This window comes from Arvicola amphibius, chromosome 1 (assembly GCF_903992535.2).
Source record: "Arvicola amphibius chromosome 1, mArvAmp1.2, whole genome shotgun sequence".
Lineage (NCBI taxonomy): Eukaryota > Metazoa > Chordata > Mammalia > Rodentia > Cricetidae > Arvicola > Arvicola amphibius.
Window position 1 is genome coordinate 117,453,206 of NC_052047.1, and position 26,020 is coordinate 117,479,225.

Genomic DNA, 26,020 nt, shown 5'->3' on the forward strand with positions numbered 1-26,020 from the left:
CTTTAGAGGCTAAATAATTGTCCTCATAAACAGGAGACCAAACCAGAGAACCAGGAGTAACTTGCAAATCAATAGGCAGATTTCCGAGAAACAACCTCCTGGTATTGGAGAGGTTTCCCAGAGGAAGCAGCTCCCTTGGGAGGTGGCAAGTCAGCCCTCCAGGAGCCTGAGCAGCTTGCAAGCGTGATTGGTGACATGCAGCACAGAAAATCTAAACCTTTCTGAAGCTGCCACAGATTCTGTGGGGATGAAGCCCAATGCTACATGCCACTCAGTTTCTGCTATCTGACTAAAGCGAGCACGACTAGTCTAAGCTGAAGCGTCCTGGCTCTCACTGCTCCTCCGACCAGCCTATCTTAGACGTTTGTATTATTGCACATCTCACACTTCCACCCTACACACTTACCCCCTCCTTGATTCGTAGTCAAGAATCTACTTTCTACCAAACCTTCTCAAACCTCAAGTGCCTCCCTCCAAGATGTCTGTGGCTGGTCTGCTCTTACTGCATAGCAAGCTTTCTTCCTGGGCTTCTGTGTTTCTAGATAAGCACTTCCTCATTCCATACTGTAAACACCACCTGCACTGTGGCTGGTGTACACACTACTGTCAGCCAACCCACTGTGGTAGTTTGAATGTAATTGGCTCCCATAATCTCATAGGCAGAGGTACTATTTGGAGGGGTGGCTTTGATGGAATGGGTGTGGCCTTGGAGGAAGCGTGACACTGTGGGGGAGGGATTTGGGGATTTCTATGCTCAGGATACTGCCCAGTATCACAACTGACTTCCTGTTGCCTGCAAGATGTATCTCAGTTCTTTTTCCAGTACCACATCTGCCTGCATGCTGTCATGCTCCCTACCATGATGATAAAGCATCAGCAAACCCCCTCAACTAAATGTTTTCCTTCTAAGAGTTATGGTCATGATGTCTCTTCACAGCCATAGTAACTAAGACACAATTTGCTGCTAGGGACTGGAGTATTGTTGTGATAGGTTGGACCATGTGTTTGTGTAGAGTAATAATGGACTCCGCTACTTAAAAAGCAGTGGAATGCTTTAAGCACTACTAATGGGCCATACTAAGAGAAGCACGGGAGACAGAGGTACTAAGAGTTATTTGAACTGTAAGGGGCTCACTCAAGAGGTTTCAGAAGAGAAGAATCTTAGTATGTTGCCTAGAGATCGTTTTTGTAATGTTTTGGTGAAGAAAGTGGCTGTCTTTTGCCCATGTTCAAAGACTCTGCTCAAGTGAAGAGTTTTGAATTAATTCCATTGGCAGAGGAAATCTCAAAACAGCCTTGTATAGACTCTGTCTTGTGGTTACTAGTGTCCATGCTTATGAAGATTTATAATGAAAAGGAGCAAGCTAAGCAGGGCAAATTACAAAAGGTAAATTTTTAGGACCCCATGTGTCTAAATTACAATTTGTGAAAAGGAACTAGAGAAAAACTTCGAGCTGGGTGTGGTGGGACACACCTTCAATCTCAGCACTAGGAAGGCAGGGGCTGGCAGATCTCTAAGTCTGAGGGAAGTCTGGTCAGCAGAGTGAGTTTTAGCACAGCCATGGCAGTGAAAGACAGGAAGCTGGTGAAGACATAATTGAACAGAGGGACCATGTTCCAGTCCCAGGAAGCAGCAGAACTTGGCAGCTTCAGTCATGTGGTTCTGGGATTAGAGTTAAGGATAGAAGGAAGAAAGGAGTTACAGAATAAAGGCTGCTGAGGCCAGGCATGTGTCAGGGGTTTCCCTGAATGGAGGCCAGGCATGTGTCAAGGGTGTCCCTGAATGGAGGCCAGGCATGTGTCAGGGGTGTCCCTGAATGGAGGCCAGGCATGTGTCAGGGGTGTTCCTAATTGAGGCCTAGTAGAGAAGCAATTGCATGAAGCTATAAAGTTGAAGCCTGGACTGTCATGAAGACCCCAAGATGTTAGAGGTGCCAGAGTCATGGGACACCTGCCAAGAAGAGTTGCTAACAGGGAGTAGAACCAGCCCAAGAGAAAGAAGAGTGTTGCAGTCAACAAAGCTGAATGGAATTGAAGATCTGGAGAGCATTTCAACATCAGACATGGAGATGCAGAGTTTGGAGCTTGCTCAGCTGGCTTTCGGTCTTGCTTTGGTCCAGTATTTCCTCACTATGCTCCCTTCCCTGCGTTTTGGAATAGTAATGTATATCTTGTGCCATTATTTGTTGGAAGTATGTGATTTGTTTTTTGATTTTGATTCTACAATTAGGAAATTGCATGAGTCTCAGGAAAGACTTTGGATTTTGAAACAAATTTGAGACTGTTATTGCTATGGGGCTTCTGAAGTTTTGCATTATAATATTGTTACAAGTTTATGGAAGCCAGGGAATGGAATGTGGGTAGCTTGGATGTAATTGGTCCCCATAATCTCATAGAGAGTGGCACTACTAGGAGGTGTGGCCTTGTTGGAGAAAGTGTGTTATTGTGGGGGCAGGTTTCGAGGTTTCCTATACTCGGGATATTGCCCAGTGTCACAGTTGACTTCCTGTTGCCTACAAAATGTAGGACTCTCAGTTACTCCAGCACATCTGCCCATATGCCGCCTTTTTCCCTGCCATGATGATAATGGACTGAGCTTCTGAAACTGTAAGCAAGCCCCCTCAACGAAAAGTTTTCCTTATAACAGTTGCCATGGTCGTGGTGTTTCTTCAAAGCAATAGTAACCCTAACTAAGACACACAGTCATGCATGTATCTGGCTTATTTAGCCATGGACTGCTGTGAAAACTCTTGTCTATAGGAACAATGCCTGTGCTTTGGTGATTTAGTACAGAACTGGGCATCTTGCTGGTTTCTAACAGGCTCTTAGCAATTGACTGGTTAATCAATAAACAAACTGAAAAAAATCAGCAAGCAGCATCAATCAGATTCCTGATTGTCTATCAGGAATCACTTTCCTAGAAAGCACTTTTTCCTTCCTTTACAGATCAATTTCAAAGTCGAAATCCAAACACTGCAGATTTCACAGGCAGGAGGAGCTGGCAGGCTTTGGGTTCTACAAATAATAAATGTGTGCATCAAAATAGAAGCTGAGATGTCTTGGAAGTGTTTGCATGCAGCGACAGGAACACAGTTGGCCAAGAACAGAGTAGTACCTGGGCTGGGTAGAGATCAGCACTGAGACATGGTTTTTAAATCACAAGAGTAGTTCTGGAATAGTCTAGCTTTGCCAAATATAAAAGGATTAGATGTTTAGACTGGCAAAGCCCTATGACTGCTTACCCTTAGACCTTGTCAAGGTCTGTAAGTGGAGGCAACAGGGTTTGGCTCATGAGAATGTGAGCTGAGCATGACTCTGTGGCTGATGCTGTAGGAAGGGGTGGGAATATGAGCAATCTTCTTGCATTATCTGCTGCTGGTAGTTCTAAGCTGGTTCCTTACCAGACAGTGCAGAAAACAGTGTCTTACAGGCGTCACTTGATTCCTTTAGATTTAAGATCAAAATGGTAGATTCCCAGATTACTTAGGGCACAATTATCTAGGAAAACAATACTTCTAATATAGTATGAAATAATTATCTGACACATAGATTTTTCTAAAATAACGTGTCTCCATCCTACACAGTGGTTTTGGCATTTTCCATTTGCCGAGCCCTTCCATCTTCCAAGGGACTCATGTTATTGGTGCCATAGTCATCCTTAATCTACATCTAGAGAATTGACAGGCAAAGAGCTTAAGGAAATGTCCTAAGGACAAGTGAGGGCTTCTAGGAACAAAGATCCACACATGCTAATATAATGATGGAAACACAGTCCAACATCGGAGCCTGCATCGGAGCTGGCACAGGTTAACTGGAGTCAATGCCTTCACTACATGGGCTCTAATTTTGAGGTTCATACAACGTTAAGGCAAACCTGCCTTATACCCATGTCAGCCTGACTTACATCTCAACAATGCACCTGACTATGTGCCTTGGACAAGTGATTTCATGTCTACCAATACACTGCTGTCAGTCCTCAAGTAGTGATGGTGTCTATTTAATACATTTGATATATTTTCAATAACGTATATTCTTCACTCAGCCAAGCACATTGCATACTACGAGTACTCAATACTTTTCCAGCACTGCTGCTTACAATGTCATCCCACTTGGACATGCTGCAGTATCTGTGTAATTTCCTACTAGTTCAGGGGTAAATCACTAAACATATTCCAAATAAAAGTCGGTTTTAGCAATGAATCCTGAGAAAAATATAACATTGATGCCACATAGGCCTCAGTGACTATCAATTCTGTATTTATAGAATGATCACAAAATCCTGATACTCAATCTGCCATTTGAAGGAGTTAATGCCAGGTAAGAGGAAGCTAACTCTATTTCATATTATTGTAACAGCTAAGCTTTCTGACTCAGCAGCTACAGTTGTGGAGTCGCTGAAATGCACAGAAATGTCAGGTAATGTGTGTGCCATGACTGGCTTGAAAAGGATGCATTGCTTTTCAAAATCAGCTATAAAAATCCATCTCGCCCCATCAAGACGTCAATAGTAATCTTTGAGTTTTTGTTTGTTTTGCTTTCTGCTTCTCTGGTTGTAACCTTAGAGCTAATGAAGATCACTTTCCAAAGTTGAACTTATCTATCAGATTTAATGTTTTTTTAATCATTTTTTAATTTACCAATCTATCAGATATAACTATTTAAAAGAAAACACAAATCTGTAATAAGCAAGGATAACACCTAGCTTTGTGTAGTAGATATTCCTGGAACTGGGGAGAGGGAAGCAGTTAGCACTGAGAATTAAGAAGAAGCCTGGTGGTGGTGGTATCCTCCTTTAGTCCCAGCACTCAGACAGCCAGGGCTACACAAAGAAACCCTCTTTTAAAAAACAAAACACAAAACCAGGATGGCTGCTCTGGCCATTGCCTGTCGTTTCCCGGCACTGTCCACTCCAGAGACTGAAGTTACCCGTCTCCAGCAGGGCCCCCTGCCCTGCCAGGAGCAGCTCAGCCCTTGCAGCTCCCCTCAGCACACCCCAAAGTCATGCACTGCACTGATTTTGCAAACTGCATGGCTATGCTCACATCTGTTCCAGAAGAGCTTATGAAGCACCTTGTGAGGAAATATGGTAAGGAGGGTTTCTTTGCTGTTTGGGATGACAGAGGTGAAGACCTGGAGTTGAGCTTTCACGTCTCTTCACCTTTGGGAACCATGGGGACTCTCTTCCTGGATCTTATTTAAAGGATTATGGATTGTGTGACTTGGGTATACAAAACACCTAGTGCAGTGTGGGCACCCAATATACCGTAGATGTCACTAAGTCATCTGAGGGTCAGGGAGTTACCAATATATTATGTCTCAAAGAAATCACCAGTCTGCTCCAGTATGTACTAGTGCATTTGGATACAGACACATTTTAATGTACTCTGTAGCAAAACTAAGTTACATACCATTGCTACAACTCTTCTGTTCAAATAAGTGTCAGGAGACAAACAGTACTTCTGATAACCTTTCAGACTGTGGTCAAAGGGACCCACTGAGTATCACTCAACACACAGGGGCACAAGAAGGCCAGGAATCACAAATGCTCTCAAATTTAAACTTTTCAAAAGATAAATACAGTCTCAGGGATGCAGTACCAGGTTAAACACACAAGATGTTTATCATGCAGTCTTAAATCCATATTGTGTTAAAATGACTAGCCTACAGAAAGGGCGCTGTGAACCTGTATTTTTCACAAATCGTCTCATTACCATGTGAATGGTCCAATTACATTGCATTGTACTTTTTGTGTTAAAAGCATTATTTCAAAAGGCACAAACACTCAAAGCACAGAGGTATTTGATAAGCCCGTTTCTGTAACATCTTCATTTATTAACATGTTAGAATCTTCAGTTAATAAGGTGGGACAATTCCCTTTATCCCTGAAAAGGTCTGTTTGCCGGAGTCTAGAGAAACTCACTCGTGAACTAGGGTGCTAGATAGTTTTGCTGGGGTAGTGGATACGTAGTAAGTCAAACTGCAGATCCTGGCTTTGCAGCTACGGTCCTGAGTACTGTCTTCCGGAAGTTCTGCCTTCTCCAATAGTCTCAGTGATGATACAGGATGCCTGCTGTCATCCCCCCCATTTCCCATGTGAGGAAATGGAAACTGGGTAAAGGTGAGCGCACTACCCAAGTAGATGACAGGGTCAGCAGTTACTGCCCAGTCATCAGATCCCAAAGCCCCAGTTCTCCCCAAGACCCCGGCACAGCACACATAGAAGACTTTTAGTGGCTTCCCAATTGTGCTCTGTTCATTATCTGAATTCATTTCACCCTTTTAAACACGTGCTTCTAAGACAGCATGTTCCCTTGGGGTTTCCCTTGGAGCATCCTTAAACATAAAGAGTGCCTCACTTCCCCTGGAAGGTTTCCCTTTCTGCACCTTTAAGTAGAACTCTCTTACTTGGCCAGGGCACAGCTTCCCTTTCTCCTTCACATGTCCAGCTAATGTGGCTTCCTTTCTGCTCCCTCAGCTCCTCTCTCTCCTAGGATTCTCCCTCTGCCTGCAGCCACAGCCTCTGTCTCCAGAGTGCCTCCCCCACACCCATAGGCTGCTAAGGTCTGTGTGCTGGAATCTCCAGGCATCTGCCCACTTATCCTGACTACTGTGGTCAGGAGGGGCCGCTTTTGAATGCAGACAGCCCGTCAGCCAAGTCGAAATTTATACCAGAAATCTATTACCTAATTTTTAAACAAAATGACATGAAATCAGACTTGAAGATATCAAAAACATGCCCAGTTTCTGATTTAAGCAAGAAAATCCACATTGTTACTGCTTCCACCACAGAATAATTTACTGCAACAGGAGTTCTGGATACGATGCCAAAAATGAGGTCTTCTAACCAATGTCAAGGCCAATTATCTTGTGGTAGATCCCACAACAAAAGCAGACCATTGTGACTGCAGTCAGAAGCACCACCAGAGAAGCCGGGAAACTGTGGGGAGTTCTAAGAGGCAGTTTTTACTTTTTCTCTCTGTGTGTCTATCTAAATAAACTACCAGGAACTCTGTGTGTGGCCACTGGCTATATTGGGTGAGCATGGAAGATATGCGATCAGCAGGTTTGTGCAGAGTGGGGGCAGGAGACAAGCTGTGGGCTTGTGACAAGGCAGAGTCCCATAGCCATGCCCTCCACAGGTCACAATCCTCCCTTCTCTAACCTTTTCCCAAACACACACGCCAGGAGCATCCTATGGCTCTTTCCTGGGAAGGGGAGGGTGGGTCTCCACTCAGGACTACGTACCCAACAGTGAAGAACTGTCTCATCTCCTGCCTCCGGGAGCGCATCAGTTGCTTGTACTCTCCAATCCGGAGCTTCTTGCCATCCACGATGCACGTGCGTTTCGGCCGGGGTTTGTACTTGTAATTTGGGTACTTCTCTAGGTGGATCTTGCTTAGCCGGGCCTGTTCTTCATAGTAAGGTTGCTTCTCCTGGTTGGACATGGATTTCCAGCGAGATCCTAAACATGAAATTAGCCTTAAATATATAAGCGGTCATGGCGATGGCGACATGCTCCAGATCTAAATGATTGGTCATTTCTCCCATTACTTCACTGCCTTTTGCTCAGGAGCTCCTGTTACCACACACTGCTGAGCCTCCCAACTTGTTCTTTAAACTACAGAGCCAAAAAAACCAAGAGCAAAATCTGCAATGTATTTATTGTATTTTTTCTCTCAATATTTTATGACTGGTGATATTATGTTTCTCGTGTACATACATGGGTGTTCAGGTGTGTCAGAGGACATCTTTGGGAAATTAGTTCTCTCCTTCCACTTTTATATTGACTCTAAGGATTGAACTTAGGTCACCTCCCCAGGCTTATGAGATAAGTATCTTCGCCTTCTGAGCCAGCCCTATTGTGCAACTGTAAAATGGCTTTGCTGCCATAGCTAAGAGCTCCCCTGATTAGCTAGCTGTCTTTCAGCTTCCACCTCTCTCTCCTCTCCCCTCTTCTCTCACTCTCCCTAAGGGTTAACAGCACAAACCTTCAAGGCATGCTTCTGAGATTGACAGAATTCTTCTCAGAAACTTGAATCTGTCCCACACTCCAAGCCTCTTTAGGCACATGCTAGTATTCTTACATATATAGAGACCTCCCCTGTGCACTGTCACCTCTAGTGTGACACACCTCTACTTAAAAGGTTGTAGCTATAGAAGGGGAAGTGCAGTTGAAGTCATATGCACCATTCTCAAATTCTATAAATGATCACTCAAAGATGAACTAATAAAAGTACAGAGTTTTTAAAGTATGGTTTATACAGGAAGAAGGAAAAATATTCCCTTCTCTAATATTGTTTACAAAGAATTATCTAAACACTTGACGGAGAAGGGATGTGTTTTTTCACATGTATTGAATTGCATTTTTGTGTCTGGTGGATAAAGTGGTCACAGCTGTGCAGACTGGATGTTAGCAGTTCTTCAGTGGCGATTCTTCACACGTAAACAAATGGCGAAGTTGTACAAATAGTCTCAGTAGCCAGCAATACCCTGGTTTGCTCTCACAGCATCCCTGTCCTTTCCTGATGGTTGCATGAAGTTGTGCAGACCCAGTGGCTGTGCCAATCAGCTTGTTATGCTGGCTGCCAGCAACGTAGGGCCCCAGGTTAGGATTCCTGGCACCCTTGAAATGTGAAATGCTCGTGCATAACAGTTTACATTTTAATGACTATACTTTTCATGTTCCTCATAATGTTTTCACAGGATGCATATCAATAATAGCGATTCTTCAAGGCTGCCAAGATGGAAACAGAGGCGTCGGTGCCCATCTGAAAGCTCACAAATGCTGCCACCGCAACGGCAGGAAACAAACATGAAGTTATCAGCAGCTGCGAGGCTGGAGTAACACTCATTTCTTTTATGTCTTTGAATTTAGAATATATATACATATATATATATATACATATATTAATATATAAATATGTATATATATTCTAACCATTAGGAACATTTTAGCTTGTATTTAAATTAAAAAGAATATCACTCTTCTTCCTATCTCTGAAACCCTAAAATTGAAGTTTCTCTAAATGGAAGTGATATTTAGCACTTGCTTTAGAATTCAAAAGTACCAAACAAAAAGGAAAAAGCCCGTGTTTCCATGTTCTACCTCTATTTGGTCCAAAGTATGTTTTAAATTTTCTTAGAGGCTCTTGCCTGGAAATGTCTCAGAATCAAGTTAAATCATTTATTTTGTGACAAAACACGTGTATTTGTGTATGCCCAGATCACTGGTATTTACTCAGGTTAAATATTTATTGCTCTTGAACAAAACATTTAAAGAATTAAAGCCACAGTTTAAGCCTGGTGCTTTCCAGCATCTTACGCAGCTCCTTCGGGCTCTGTTCTACAGTGGCGGCTTAAACAGAACAGGGCCGTCTGTGTTTCTTCTCTCTAAAGAGGAAACATGTTGACTGTAATGCTGCATGTTGAATAAAATATGTTCAATATGTTGAGCACAACAGCTCCAAACTGTGTAATCTATGCTAGCAGGCTTCCCTGATGGTCTGAGGCTTGCGTTTGAGCTGGGAACCTGCAGGACGGGGCTGGCAAAGCAGGGCTCTGCCTTGAGGTTGCAGCTCAGCACATGGCTATAATCTGAACTAGGTATACAGTGTCAGATTAATCTAGCTCTAGTTTACAAGCCTTCAGGTTATCATTAGAGACAGTGTTCTGCACCCATGAATTTCACACCATTTGGGAGGCACCCCTTGTACTTGGCGAATTCTGCCAGCAGACCATGTAAACCTGGGAGAACTCACCAAGTAGAACCACTACCTGTAATGTCTGTCTGTCCTTGTGAGTTCTGTGACCTCACTCAATAGTTGCTAAATTTACAAGGTGAGCACACCACTCTAAGAAGTTCAGCTCTAAATTAAAGTGCTTAGCCAGGCTTACCCTAGTGATAATTCTGTCTGAGAAGAAAGTTTGCAGGCCTTGTGTTAGCAGACGCAACAACCCTTCACCTAAACTGTGATGCGGTGGCACTCTGAGGCTGCTGTGGGCACTTGCCTTAATTTCATTTGCCCTGGCAAGCGGTTTCTCTTAGGAGGTCATTTCTTCCCCTGTTTCCCACCCTTGCACCCACCCCACCCTCCTTGTAGGGTGAAAGGCCAGCACCAGCTAGGCCATAGCACTCGCCTAAGATTTTGCTAATGTTGGAGTTATGCATGTCAGGGAAAGCCTGAAGAATTTTCCTCCTTTCGTCCTTCGCCCAAACCATGAACGCATTCATTGGTCGCTTGATGTGAGGCTCGCTGCTGGCACGGCCGCGGGCATCCCTGTAGACGCGTGCTTCAGCCACAGTGGCGCCTCCTGTTGGCCAACAATAATACTGCTGTAGTTTAGCTGCAGAGCCATTCATTGCTTTGCTTCCTGTGATGTTAGGGTAGGAAGAACAAGATGAGGAAAGCATTATTATGAGGGCATCTCAGACTTTTCTGCCTGGCTCCACTGCTGTCCCCAGGCCCACCCGTCTTCTGTTTTAAGAGGTCTTTCAGAAGCAGACAGTTTTAAATGATGTTTCCACAAGCCTTGCTGACACACTGCCAGAGACAGTAGGCTGAACTGATTTTGCATGTTGTTCTCTACACCACACACTACATAGGTTGTAGGTGGGAAGGAAGTAAGATTGGTGGGCTCCCCTGATATAATGCTTTCCTTCAAAAGCAAACTCTTACCAATCATTTCTAAAAATCTGTGACTTCAAACTATGTGTGTCCCCAAATGTGCCCCCGAGGCCTTCTACTCCTCCAAGCTAGACGCACTATCTTTCAAGTCGTATTCAGTTGTTGCTGCTTCAGGAATGAATTAATTCAATCAAATGCACTCATTGAGCAATCACTTATGAGGGAAGCTGTGTGCACTATGGATAGGAAGGTGAATAAAGCCTTCGAGAAGCTCACAGTCATGGAGGCAGACAGTTATGACTGGCTATGTGGAAAATAGGACAAGACTGGACTTAGCAGGGCACCAAGAGACTAGAAGGCAGGATGGTCAGTCAGCCAGTGCATTCTGGGAGGCATGACATCAGCTGACCCTGGGAGGATGAACTGGAATCAGCAGGTAAGTGAGGGAGGGGATAAAAGGCAACCAGGAAGGGCATTTGGGTTACAAGAGCAGCCATGATGGTGAGGATCTCCATTCAGGATGTGCTGGCCTCTCTGGCTGCCAGCTCGCGCCCTGAAGTAACTACTGCTTACGTTGACTGTCTCCTTCTGACAGTTCCACTCCATCCCTGGAACATGAAATCCCTAAAGTCAGAAATTCTCTTATTCTCATACTTGTATATTGGTAATTCCCAAACAATATAGTAAATACTAAGTAAAAGGTAACTAGTCTTCAATTCGCATGCAAAAATAGTAGACTAATAAATACCTGATATGTTTCTGTTGATAAAAAGGATTTCTTTATTGTTTGTGAAACCTTGACACTTTCTGAAGACCTAACTTATTAGCACACTGGAGAGACAACTCCTCCAGCACAGGGTGGGGGTGGAGGCTTGCCTTGCAGCTGGAGTCCTGGAATCTGGTGACGTATCTGGCACACAGAATTCTAATTCCTAATGTGTGATAAATGAACGAGTGAATGAGGCTCTGGCTTCTTCATACACCCCATGAGTGTGACACCCTGATGGGTGCTTTGCCTTTTCTTAACTACTGCTCTCTCTATGTAGATTGAGAACTTCTATGGTGAAATATGGAGCAGGTACAGTTGATAGTCTCAGTCAGTGTTCCTACTATACAAACTAGAAATCCTGTAACCCCCCAAATTCAGTATGAATTAAAACCAACACCTCCATTTTCTAGAACAATCCATTCAGTGCAAGCACTGGGATTTTGCAGGAGCAACATGCCCCATCAATCTCTGGTCCTTCTGTCCTATCTCCAGATACCTTGCTTAAGGAGCAATTTGTTTGTGTCAAAGCCAGTAATAAATTAGGACATTAAGGGGTGCTATTATTTGGAAAATATGGTCATCATTTACTACAGAAAAAATATAGGATAAAAGAATGGAATTTGGCTAATATTGTGGATTTTTCCCTCAAAATGAAGGAGGGCAGTGAGGCCACTTTCTGAAGATCAAGAAAAAAATAACACACATTTTATAAAGAGCCCTTCCTCAAGCGCACTAGACAGAATGATGCGTTACTCAGAAAGGCTCAGGTCCCAGGATGCATAACTAATATGCTACCTTTTTGCCACCATACCCACAGTACATTAATTTCATTTAAAATGCACTGACCATACAGGATAAATTGATTTCACTTTCCATGGGTTTGACAGCCATGTTTATTGTGCAGTGAAATGCAGTGTAGCTTCCAGCTGACAATATCCATCAACATGGGGCGATATGCTGACTGCTGGGCCAGATGAAGGCATGCATTACTCTGGACGCGAAACACTCATTCAGATACGACAGTGTCTTCTCCGGAGGATCACTGTGGTAATTTATGACACCCTTGGTGCCGTTACTTTACAGCTGACATGGATGCAGCAATTTATATACTGGCATGTGTGCACATAAAAGGAGACAGGTTTGTGGAGAGTCAGATGTGAAAGCAGTTCAGTGTTATTCTGAGTTAGCTATTATGCCACAGGTGATTAACACTTAGGACCTAATCTTACTGCTGGAGTTTCTCTCTACTAGAAAAACCCAAGAGCCAGCTTCTCACTTCTTCCTTTGCGGTGGTATTTCATGGTGAATGAGATGTTTTACCCTCTCATAGATTGGCAGAAATCATGGTGGGAATTTAGAACTTAGTTCAGAGACCATATATCCCATTCCACACTACTGATACTGATATCGATTCCTCTACTTTGTGCCCAGCTCTCTCTCTCTTCTGTTCTTCTTCTTCTCCCCCCCCCCACTCCACTTCTCTTTTTCCTCTCTCCTAAGGCTGCTACACTGCCTTAGCTTATTCTTCTTTTCAGGAGCTCCAGTGATATTCTGCATCTTGTAAGCCACAGAGATCAGCTTCTCCCTCCACCAAAGTCTTCTTTTGCCTTTTTCAGCATGCACCACTTTTACCATCAGTCCCAGAGAGGAGCTTTAGAACTCCAAGGATAAATCCAGACTGAAATATTCAAGCACAGTGCATACTCCTAGAAAACGCAAAGTAAGAAGGAGACGGCAGGACTTGAAGACGGAGGTCTGTGTCACTCTCCCCCTTCTCGTCTTTCTTTTTCTCGTCACCTCTTTTCTCTTCCAGAAGGAAGGAGCTAAAAAAATGGAGGGTATCTTAAACTGGGAGTCCTGTTAGGAAGAACCAAGATTTTGGAAGAAGAGACTTCTCCTAGGAGAGCAAAGCTTAATATCATGAGCTGGACCTGATATCTGGCCAGCTGTTACTTCACTGTGACTTGTAATATTGTACAGATCTGCTGTGCCCAGGCCCCGCTGCAAATCCCAGCTAGAGAGAGGTGTTCGCCTGCCTTCCTTTCTCATCCTCCACTTCCTTCTCCTCTTCGTGTTCATATCCTTTCTCTCCTGACTTCCAAATCTCGTAAGGTAACCCACAACAACATAAATGACATCTGAGATGTCACTCTCCTTAAGTACTGCTAATATCCTAGAAAGAGGATGTCCTTTCCCAGGCCTGACAATACCCTGATTTGTGTTCAGGTTCATAGAGGAAACACAGTGCAAACTACAGATGCTTCGCAGGGACGTGCTGAGGGCATCTTGGATTTGCATGTTTTTGCAGTGGCTGCACCTCACACAGCTCCTATGAGGCTGTCTAGAGCTCCCTATGCAGAAAGATGCTTTCCACCAAAGACTTCCTGGGCCAACCCTTCTGATAGGAAACGTCTCGTGTCACTTTCTTTTTTACTGAAAGATGGCAACTCTTCTATCACTTGAGCTTTAGCACGAGATTTGAAAAAACTGTGGAGAGAATTTCACAAGGATGTGAGAGGTGGGGGAGTCTTAGAAAGTGTACTAAAATTCTGTAAAATCTTCCTTATAATGCAAGAGGTTGGGGACTGTTGTAGCCCTAGAAATAAATACATGCACTATACATGCATGTATAAATTCAGAGATTAAAATGGAAATTACATTTAAAAAGTCCCTTTTTAAAGATAGAAAATGTTTTACAGAACACTATACATTATTTTCAAAAGATATCCTATCAATCTATATATTAGAAACCCCAAATTGACCTGTTTTAAGTAACTTCTAAATTATATATATATCAAGTATGCCCTGGCCTATTTATTTTTTAAAGATATCATTAAGTACATAAAGAAAAGATCCCTGATAGGGATCACTCAGTGTTGCATGAGGGACTTCTACCAGTGGAAAAAAGATTTGTGAAGTCAAGAGTCTCCCACCGAAAGTGGCTGGAAGGAGTGTGGACTCACAGCGATGTATCCGGAACCACAGCGTTCTGCTGACTTTGAGTCTTTACTGGCCAGCATCAGCAGCCCAAAGGACAGCTACTGAAGGCCAGGACAGCAGCATCCCCCGGGAGGCTGAAGACCCTGTCTGCTGGGACCTCCTGCTCTGTACAGTATCCCTGCACCAGGCTTGTGTTGGTTAACTCATCCTTCATCTCCAGAGAAGGCTGTGCAAGTACAAAATTTCAGATAAACAAAGGAATCTCCAGGGAGAGGATGGAAGCTGCCAAGACAAAGATTTCCTTAGGAAGCTGTGAAGTGAGTGATTTAGAGAGGACAGAAAGCTGAGTTTTTCCAGGTGGGTTGTTAACAAGGCCCAGTTCACCATCACAGCCTGTGGCAATGGTCCTGAACTAACCTTACAAAGGGGCCTTCCTGGGTAAATCCCAGAGGCTGTCTGGGTGAGTGAGTGTTCAGCGTGGGGTTTGTATATACAAAGTTTTCTCTAGAAGACATTCTGGATATTTCTATACTGCGCTTGGTAATCACCCACACACGAATTCAGTAAATTCTCACAACAAATTCTCAGTGTACGGGAAGCACCAGGATAGGCCTCCACAGAGCTAACTAGCACAGGCACTAGTTTGGATAGGGGAAGGACACCCAGTTAAAAGCTATACACCAGGGCTAACAAAAGTGATCTCAGAGAACTGTGAAAGGGCATCCTTGGGGTGCACGAGGTCATCATGACAGACCTGAGAGATAAAGCATAGCTTGAACCAACCCTTCAAGAAGCACAGGATTCAGTGAGCATGGTGTCAAAGTGCCCCAGGGAATCAGTATGAATAAAGACACAGACTTGCAACTGGAGCACAGAAAGACGCTGGCATTGCCTGTGGTTTCTGGAGAAGGGAGGGAAGCACTAACAGATGAAACTAGAAAAGTAAACAGCGCTGGATTGCTAAGCACCTTGAATACCAACCTCAGAAGCCTCTAAGGTATTTAAGCTGAGGAGAGCAAATGTATTCTAGAGGAGATCAAAGCAGAAACTAAATGAGCGGATTCCACCAAACTGTCTTGGTGATTAACTGGTAGTGCACATGAGGAAGGGAGAAGGACGGTGCCTAAACACTTTCTGAAGGCTTTTAGAACTTACATTTTGTCAGACTGAATGAAAAAGACTGGCGTGAAGCAAATCTACACTGGCATCTAGTAGCAGCAGATAGCTTTCATCAGACCAAACCTGAAGGAGATAAACACTTGAAACTCAGCAGCAATCTGAAGACACCAGAGGGCTATCAAAACCCAGCAGAAACTGTGGAGGACTTTATCCCAGAAGAAAGGGAATTTCATGTAATGAAATCCTGTTTTTGCAGATTTTCCACATGGAGATATTTCCCAGTGCGCATGCACAGAATGGCCAGATGCAAAAGGAAAGTCTGTCAGTGCTGCTGATGGTGTAAGAACAGGCTGTGGCTTCCGGTTCTCAACCCCGAATTCTACAGGTAAAGGTAAAGGGCGAGATCTCTCAGGTTTTAACATATGAATGGTAAAGAGATTAACTGTGGGACAGCAATAGCACAGGGGTTCAGGAAACTGAAGTGAACTGTAAGAACACACCCTTTAACTGTAAGAACACACCCTCCGAGACACCATTAGAAATACAGGTGCAGAGCAGAGGGAGGCTCTCAGCACAGAGGAGGCAGGCATGAAGAAGCAACATGGAAGCAGGGAGGATGTTTTTAAAATGCACATTATATGATCCAAGCCCATCACAAAGTCAGGCTAGATAAAACGAGTCAAATAACTCAATTTTAATTCAGAGATTTTCCAGAATAAAAACCAATGAAATACAAGAGAGACACAATAAAAATAATTTTTAAAACATGAAGGCTTAGTAATTTGAAAAAAAAATCAATAAAATTGGCATACCTATTTCAGACTAATCAACAGACAGAGAGAAAAAAAAACAAAACATCAATATTTACATTGAAAGAGGGAATTTCACTATGGGTGCTAGTCACATTAAAAAGACAATAAGGGGATATTATCAATGATTGAATTTTTATCAACCTGATAATTTAGATGAAATGAACAAATTGCCTGAAATTTGTTACTAAAATTCGTTCAATAAGTAGAAAGCATGAATTCTCTGAGAGCTCAGGAAGGTATTTTAACTTACACACTAGAAACCTCCCTGAAACATCGAATCCTTTTTTTCCTAGTGACATGATTCACAAGGAAATTCTATCATGTGAGAGAATGATGAGCATCCGCATCCCAATCCCCAACACCGGACAATTAACAGGGCAACTCAGGAATGTAAGATTAGTTTAAAACTTAAACTCAGACAATAACTTCCCTTATACCCAAACATGAGCAACACAGATTCAGCCCCTGGCACTGACGAAATCCAATGTTCTCGCAGGACAAAGGGACTCAAGAAGATCAAACAGCAGAGAACTTTGTTATTCTGTTCAATGCATTTAAGAAGCCTACAGCTCACACCACAATTAACCATCATTAGTCAATAAAAACAGCAACACACAGAAGAGCACATGCCACTGTCAATTTGTTCAAAACAATTGTCGGCAAAGAAAATTCTAAGGCATCTACAAAGATGGTTACTAGAATAAGTGAGTTTTTCAGTATTGTGACATCAAATAACACAGAAATCAATTGCATTTCTGTGCACTGGCAGTAAACAATCAAAATCATTTTTTTAAAAAAAAAAATTGAACTAGGCATAGTGACACCCATCTTTTATCCCAGAATTTAGGAGACAAAGAAAGGTGGATCTCTGTGATTTTTGAGACTAACCTGGTCTACACAGTGAGTGCCAGGCTAACTAGGGCTACACAATGAGACCTTGTCTCAAAAACAATTTACATACATAATAATACCTGACAGAAAAAAACTAAATTCAACCAAAAACATGTTCAAGAAACCTATATGGAAAACAAAGTGCTTGGACAATCAGAGGGCTTAAATAAATCAAGAATGCACCATGCTCATGAAGCAGAAAAATCAACATCACTAATTTATCAGTACTTCCCAAATTTACTTATTCCTCAAAGAGTTTCTTGTAGATATTGACACATGATTTCAAAACTCATAGGAAACGGAAATCAGGAATAAGAGCAAGACAGACTTGAGAAAAGCTGGAAGACTTAATAGACTTATTGGAAAGAGGCCATGGCAGCCACCATGAGAACTGACAGTCTTTCAACAACTAGCACTAAGAAAGGGAATAAATACAGTGAAAAGAGTGGCCTTTGACCTCTCACCTCACACTCAACAATTCATTTGAAACGAGTTGTGACTTAAAATCAAAAGTAAAATCATAACACTCTACACAAAATAAAAAGCGATATTGCAGAGTGACTTTGAGTTAAGAGTCTTTCGATGGCATATACAGCTCTAACCTTGCAAGAAAAAGAACAAATTGAACTGCATCAAAATCAAAGCTCCACTCATCAAGAGTCATCGCTGACTGTGGGGACAGCTACAGGTGACCTGTCATCCTAGCACTCTACTAGCTGAGGAAGCAGGGTCATCAGGAGAACAAGGCCTGCATGACCACAAAATGTGTCTCGTGTCAGTCTGGGCAACAGAGTGGGACCCTGTTTCAGAAGACAAAAAATGAATAAATAGTACATAAGTGTAAAGAACAAGTTGGGGAAAATTATTCAACGCATTTATCTGGTAAGAATTTTAATCTAGAATATACAAATAACAGCTACATAACAACAAAATCAGAGTACCCATCTCTCTGCTTCCTGATGGCAGACAGTGACCAGCCACCTACACTCCTCCTGCCATGCCTTCCCCACCTTCAACTCCTCCCTCCGACCGTGAGCCAAGATCAACCATTCATCCCATAGAAACAAATGGATAAAAGTAAACATCTCATTTTAAAAAAGGGCAGAAGATAAACAGTTTATAAAAGAAGTTATAGCCAATGGAGGCAGGGAAAGCTATTCTGTATAATTAATCATCAGGAAAATGCAAATTAAAACCACAATGAGATCTCATTCCACATTTGCTACAATGGCTTAGAAATGAAATGTTGGCAAGCATAGGGACAACTAGCAGAAGTGTGAAACAGTAAATAGTTTCCTGGCAGTTTGTCCCGCAATACAATAGTTTCACTCCCAAGTGCCTCTCCAAAATAAAGGAAAATTTCTGTCCAAAAATATCGTAGAAGTACTAGACAAAATTTGAAATAATTGGAAAATAAGTAAAGTATACATACAATAGGACACCTCCCCAAGAAAAATGTTTTAAAATACATTTAATAAAAATGAAAGTAATAAAATTATAAAATGAAAAGCCAACCAACTTACAATTTTTTCCTTAAGATTTTTTTCTAGGAACATTGAGAAATGTGTGGTATTTTTAGGTCATGGTTAACTCAAAGACATTCTTGTTCACCAAAACAACATTATTAGGAAGGGTCAACAAGCTATCATTGGTTGCTCATGAGTAAATGGAGGTGGGACCAGCATCAGGTGGCACCATAGGACAGTGCACAATCGCATCATTTCAGACTGTTTCATTATCACCAAATGATGGCTTCTCTCCCTGAGTTACTCTTTTGAGTTACCTGCTGCACATGCTAGCCTCTTATGTGGTTAGTATGGACATGTAGGTGGGAAGGGAATTCTGGAAAGGGACATGGAATATTAGAAAGAGAAGTTAGAAGCCATGTTCAGTTGACTCACCATGCTCATCCTACAAAATCCAAATCGCTGTGGTAGAGATAGCTCACTATTGTTGACAGCTGTCTGTCTCCAATCAGGAAAGCCCTTTGCTAACTTCTGTTCCAGCTTACCACCAGAATGGTAACTTACTTTTATTACAAGAATACTTATTGAAATTAAAATTTGATTTCTTCTTGTTCAAAATGAAACAACGTAAAAATGGGGAAAGGAGCTGGCTTTCCTAGTGGCTAACTTAGTAGGAAACACATTCTGTGGCTGAGAAAGCCTTCATCGCAAGGGAAGCAATTGCTCATCATGTTTGAGAAACAGTCTGCCAGGCCTGCAGGGCATGGCTTGTCCCTCTGTCTTAGAGATCATCAGCTAGGTGTGTTCGTTTGTTTATTTTGCAGTGCTGGAGACCAACCCAGTGCCTTGCACATGTGAGCTAGGCAAGTGCCACACTGCTGAGCTACAGGGCCAAGCCCTAGCTGGGCAGATTAGTGACACTGGCCTGCTGTAGGGGATCTGACTTGAGGAAGACAGTAGATAGATGATTGTCTCTTCTGAACAGGGGACTGGTGAAAAACTGAGAACCAACAATGCAGAAGCGAAAGATGGGATGTCTGTGGTCCTAAGGACCAACTCTTCATCTGCCAATGTAGGGAATACCATAGTTATGATTTCATCCCATGATTCTACAATTCCACTATGACAAATACCCTACATTTACTACAACTACAGAACTTGTCTATACTAAGAAAATTAATAGATATACAATAAAGGTGGACAGATAGATAGTCACATGCAGTATACAAACAAAGCAAAGCGTCCTTGAATACAGGAACAGTTAATCAGTTGCCATTTTATTTTTTTTTTTGTTTTTTTTTATAGTTCCATTTTTATTTGATGTTTCCAAATGTAAAAAAGTCAAGATTCTCACACCAGTTAGAATGACACCACCTCTAACAAGACCATGCAAGGGATTTCTTCCTTTTCTGCTACCTACAATGTGATTGACAAAGAACTGACTGGCATGTGCTTGGTGGAAAATGCCATTTTTTTACAAAAGCCCCACACAGGGCAGTTTCTACTTTTCTGCAAGTCAATCAATAACAACTTATTTTCTGGTTTTTGTTTGTTGTGTGTGTTTGTTTTACTTAGGAGGCACATGGAACTGAAGAATTTAGCTGCCCAATTTCATTCAGCTACTTCCCGAATAAGCACAAACAGCAGTTTCAGAGGGCTGAGATGTGACACCACCTTTAGGAGACCCAGCTAACTCTTAAGAGCACTGGATCGCCTTAGCTCTTCCTCTACAGTCTCTCAGTTGCCATTTTAAAATGATCCTCTGGGAAGCAACTTAGCGTTTAGATCGACGAGGCCAGAAGTCACATTCCAGAAGAGCACACCAGGTACAACTGTACACAAAACAATACTCACAGAGTGTTCTCACCAAATACATGATTCCAGTCCTCCTCACAATACTTTGCAATGGGTAGGAAGATAGACAGCATTTGGACCTAGGCTCCCAGATTATGTGATCACTCCCTGTGGTAACCAGTCTCCACCATATTAATAAGGAACAGCCACACCTAGAACTCAGGTCTGCCAGATTTCAGTCTAGCACACCTCCTTTAGATCAAAGTTCCCAAGTCACTATGGGGAGATTTGAGAAAACTGAATTTTAGAGCCACCATTCTCTAGCGGGGATGTTAAGTTTCTCCCTGTAAGGATGCTCTTCCTTGCACAGCTAAGAACACCCAAGCAGCCCATTGCAGCATTTGAAGTTCACGCCCTTAACTGCGTTCTGAGATGCTGCCCCTGAACATGGAAGTACACTTGGAGAAAGCAGAGGAACTGAAATTGCAGCAGGGATTAGAAAGGTGTTAAATTAAGGCATCCTCTCGGTTCAGGGCTCTGAGAGTGTCACTGTAGCCGGCGCTTCTCTGGTTTTCCATTAGAAACTCCCTTCTTTTTAAAAGATTAACAAGAAGAACCAAAAGGGAATTCCCTAAGGTCAGCTCTGAGGAAACATAGACTCTAATTCAATAACTCAGCTACTGCCCTGAAAAAGGCTTTATTATTGCGACATCCATATGGAGCCAATTGGACATTAATGGCTAATCAATCCCTCTGCTTTCTATTCTACTTAAAGTGTCACAAACCATGTTTAGATTAGCCCATTTCCTGCTAAGGATTGCTCAAGATGTCTTTTGTTCTTTCAGGCCCAGCCCGATGCAGGCAGCTTAAACAAACACACGAGCGGAGTGGCGCAGGAGTTATAAAGTGCCATATGTGGATGAACAAAGGGGGCTATACTAAAGCCTTTTGTGGTATTTGTTAATGTTTTTCATCTGAGCTTAAAAAGGCTTAATGACTTTGCGGTGAGCTGGTGCATGTGGCCCGTGGCTTTGCAAAATGAAGGGAATTCTCACCAGTGGCTCAGCGTCTACTGCTCTATGTTTTGGTTTAAATTTTTTTTTTAATTCTCAAGTTATATTTGCTTTATACAGATAGATGAAGAGAGTCCTTTAGCTTGTTTCAGCTACAGGCTCCCATGGCAGCTGGCATGACTTCTGTGCTTCTCTATTTTAATGACGGGGAAGTGGCAGAGAGCACGGAATATTCCACTTATCTGTATGCCATGTGTAGCTCGGGAGGGCCCGTGTGCCGGTGAGCCCAGGTGAACAGCGACGTTTAAGCCTGAACTAGAGACCGCTGGGTTTGAAATAAGACAATAAGCGGTTTTGGCTTCCTAGGACTTCAGGGGAACCAGCGTCTGGTAACAGCAGAAGCCCGTGGAGGACACAGAGACTGCTGAAAGCTGGTAAACTAAATAATTCACGCAGCCCAGCAGCTTCTGGCTTCACCCAGCCCTCATTCCTACCACAGACTATGTGGAATGAAGCACCAACCAAGGCAAAGAAAAGCTTATAAACAAGACACTACCTGATCCATCTTCCCAATTCTCCCCTTGCCAATTGCTTCCCAATCCTCCAGGTCTCTGCCAGACTACTTTAAAATCTAGCCTTCTGGTTTGTATGCTTCCTTTTCAGGTTCAAATACTTTAACCTCTACAGAAATACCATTTTCTGATTTCAGACAGAGTGCACTGTCACACATTGACTTCTAACCAGGCCACTCCTGTATCTGCACGTGTCCAGCGCTCCACCCATGCCCATGGCCATAGATGAATCTCAACCTCCAGAGCAGCAGGCAAGTTTGTCTCTTGGTATGGCTCCAGTGTCATCTCTTGCCCTCTCCTCAAAGCATGGGCTTTTTGTTTTGTTTCCATGTTTGATTCTTTAGTAGTGGAGTATACTACCTCTAGTTCGTACATACTGGTTTCAGTCTACAGATCCCAGCTCTCTATTTTCCTGCCACGGCATGTCCACCTTGCAATCACTCCTGACGACCCATTTTAAGGACTGTTCATCCTAGGAAAGTCCGACATGCTCACCACGTTTGGCTAAGCATTCTAGGTCCCAATAGCCTGTGCCTTATGTCTACCTCTAACCTGATGCTTATCCTAACTCACCCTTATCCCCAGTTACATGTGCCCACCTTCGCCAAACGCAGTGAGTGCATGATGTCCTATCCATAGCTCACCCCAGGGACTAGCACAACCAGCCATAAAGTAAATGTTGAAGCATGTACTGAGACAGCAGGAAATAGCAACTATCTGCCACAGTAGGGATCTGAGAGACATGTCTGTTGTTTCCCTGGTATCTGGGAATTTCTGTAGTTGGACTGTAACCATGTCCCCATTTGATTTCTTATATCTTGTCAAGTGCCTGGTAAGAATAGTTGTGATGGAAAAACAACCATACACTAATGTTTTGATGGTGGTTTGAAGGGCACACACAGTCATTAATCCTTTTGCTATTTCTGTTGACTTGCCACACTGAGCAGTTCTCATCTGCTACCTCACCACTTCCTGGACAACCTTGGCAGGAGGGTAAGAGGGTCTGAACTTCTTGGGAGTATTAAGTCTGAATGCTGTTGCCAGTGCCATGGAGTGGGTGTAAATAGGCAAATGGGTGCATGCATGAGCTCATAAAACCACACGATGAAACCTTCCTGCATAGCATAACATCAGGGTAAGACATCCTCATGAAATCAGAGAACTTGTACATAAAAGGGATAATAAAAGCACTTAATATATACCTATTGTTCCATGGAAAGAAAATGAGAAGTCAAATGACGCCTGTCTCAGTAAATGACTCACTGGCAGCTCCGATGTGACTGCCCAAAGGTCTCACGCTTGCCATCAACATGAACTTCACAGCCCCTTTCTCTTCTGTGCTTCATTTTATTTCATTTGTTCTAGGGAGTCTTTCTCTTTGACAGTAGAAAGGGAGAGTGCAGTTTATGGGTATAGGAAAAACTAACTTTGTTTTCAAAGCTAGGGAATGTAAAAGGTATGAGAAAAAGGTGGTTCAAGGGCTCAGAATAGTGACTCCAACTACAAAAGCTACCAAATTGAAACTTCAACACAATAATTAATGGCGTCTGATATTTCTGTGGTTCAAGTGTTAAAAAAATAAAGCTTTTACATGTGTTTTTTTTTTTCTCTTGATTTTTAATGAAAACCATAGGAAACGCTATCCATACAAGGGCCATTGGTTCAATCGACTCTTTTTGGAGAAAACTGGGAAACAGTATGGCTAAGATGCTATGTGTGCATTTTAATAGATCTGAGTATGAATTATACAGTTAATCTTTCTTAGAAAAGTGAGTTATTTCTCTGGTCTATAATTTCATCTGCCTATATAAGAGGGTTAACAGTTTCTACTTTGCAGTATTTTGCTAAGGAGAAATGGGAATGCATGTAAATTCCCAGCACAGGGACTGGAGCCCCGAGAACCTGCAGCAGTGCTGTCGGGGCAGGGAGGTGTCCACTCTAGTTCTGCAAGGGCAGAACAAGTGACCTCACTAGCATCTGACTTCTTTCTGAGCTCTCTTCATATCTGGTTGATGCATTCTAGATTTCATGCTCTGTTCTTTAGATGGTTAAACATAAACTCACAGGTTAACTGGAGGGAGTGGGCACAATGTACTCCTTAACAGAATAAAGCTCCAAAGCCAAACATATTTCCAGAGGTCTGTGTGATGTAAACTAAAACAAAGTGGACGTTTATGAAGTCTGATCAAGGTCATCCCACACCTCCTGTTTCCCCTGACACCAGGTTCCAGAATGAGACCTGCCACCAAACCAGGCTTCTGGGCCAGAAAAGGGAGAAACTTTTTTTTCTTTTTCTTTTCTCTTATTTTCTTTTGAGAAATGTCTCAGGTCACCTGGCTTTAAACATACTATGTACCTGGAGATGACCTTAAACAGCCAGTCCTGCTGCTTTAATCCTGGGATCACACGTATGCACCACTACTACCTACAGCATATGAAGCTGGAGGAACTGGACCCTGGGCTTCCTGTGTTCTAGGTGGGCATTCAACCAACTGAGCTCCACCCCCAGTGCTGGAAGACAGTCTTATCATATGAACTTAGACATCAGGTTTTTCATGAAGATCCTGGTGTAGGAGGTCCTTCTGTTTGTGTGTTGCTTTTATTGGTTAATGAATAAAGAAACTGCCTTGGACTAGTTGATAGGGCAGAACTTAAGACAGAACTGAATGCTGGAAGGAAGAAAGCAGAGTCTGAGAGAGATGCCATGGATCTGCAGCCAGAGGCACATGTTGAATTTTACCTGATAAGCCATTGCCACATGGCGATATACAGGTTAATAGAAATGGGCTAACCTAAGGTGTAAGAGTTAGCCAATAAGAAGTTAGAGCTAATGGCCAAGCAGTGTTTAATTAATACAGTTTCTGTGTGGTTATTTCGGTAGCTGGGTGGCCAGGATGAACAAGTGGGCCTTCTCCTTGCAACAGGACCCAATGGAGTGAGAAAAGATTGGGGTTATTGGTTGTAGAACTAACAAACAGAGGAGAAGGCCCTGGGGCTCCTTCCGAGTTGCTTTTCTACCTTCCACTCTAAGTGGTTGTGACCATCAGTGCAGAGCCATGCTTTACTTTGTCCTCAAGCAGGACCCATCTTCCCACAGAACAAGGAATGGATACTATGATTTCTCTGCCATGAAAGTAAGCCTATATTATATTTACTCAAGATACTACATTGTAGTTCAGTTAGTTTTTATGAATGAATCCTGAATGTGCCTGCAGACAACACTAATATGTTACTGTGTGAGCTCTCTGGCACCACGACCTAATGTGGGGCAGCATCTGTAGGAAGTTGAAGAGTACACTGGACAAAAGCATTGGAGAATTTGCTCTCCTAAGTGAGGGATCCAAGTCCAAAACTGACTTGTCACTCAGGCAGATGGGTTTGTTCACATCTCAAAAGAGAGGAGACCACTAGCTGTTTTCAGTGGATCCCCATGGAAACCCATCCAACGCCTGCTCACTTTCTTCTGATTCAACAAGGACTGAGGAGGAATTAAGGGTATAGCTGATCTCTAAGCCCCCCTATGCTTTCCCTTACTCTCAATCTCTTGAATCTATGCCATGCTCTAACAGTTGAAGGGTAATGCATGTCTAGTTGATGACCAAGTTCAAATTCCTCACCCGGGCACTCAAGGCCCTCTGCAGCAGGGAGTCCAGCTACTTCCGGAAGGTATTCCAGTCAGCAAATCTGAATGGAGTATAAACATGAGCGGAGCTCTGTGTTGGTCCAGAGGAGGACACAGGTGAGGACGACTCCATTCTCCCGGAGCTTCCCGCCAGCTTTATTGTCTGGGTCTGCTTTTATGGTTCTGTCAGCTGAGTACCCTGCTTTCTGCTTGTCCAACCTAGGCGCACTTCCAGTAATACCCTCAGGTCTAGAGTTTGTGCTGTCCACAGCACTGCAGCTTCCTCCTCTAACTGGCACTTCTCTTTCCCAAAGACAAGCTTGAGTATGGAATATGGCAGGCTGCTTTGCCTCCTGTGGGTGCTGCCATGGGATGCCAGCTATATGAGTAGCTCTTT

At 42.9% G+C, this 26,020-nt stretch overlaps 1 protein-coding gene across 10 annotated transcripts in view; it reads right to left on the reverse strand.

Annotated features, from left to right (window-relative positions):
• Sox6 (SRY-box transcription factor 6) overlaps positions 1 to 26,020 on the reverse strand; it is a 371,593-nt gene that overhangs the window by 10,459 nt on the left and 335,114 nt on the right. For 9 of the 10 annotated variants that reach the window (XM_038332186.1, XM_038332161.1, XM_038332179.1 and 6 more), the window contains 2 exons: positions 10,138 to 10,371; positions 7,246 to 7,462 (listed from right to left, as the gene is read on the reverse strand). In XM_038332186.1, the coding sequence (XP_038188114.1) occupies positions 7,246 to 7,462; positions 10,138 to 10,371 (451 nt within the window). The remainder of the gene's footprint in view (positions 1 to 7,245; positions 7,463 to 10,137; positions 10,372 to 26,020) is intronic. The other variant, XM_042055229.1, reaches the window with a different exon arrangement.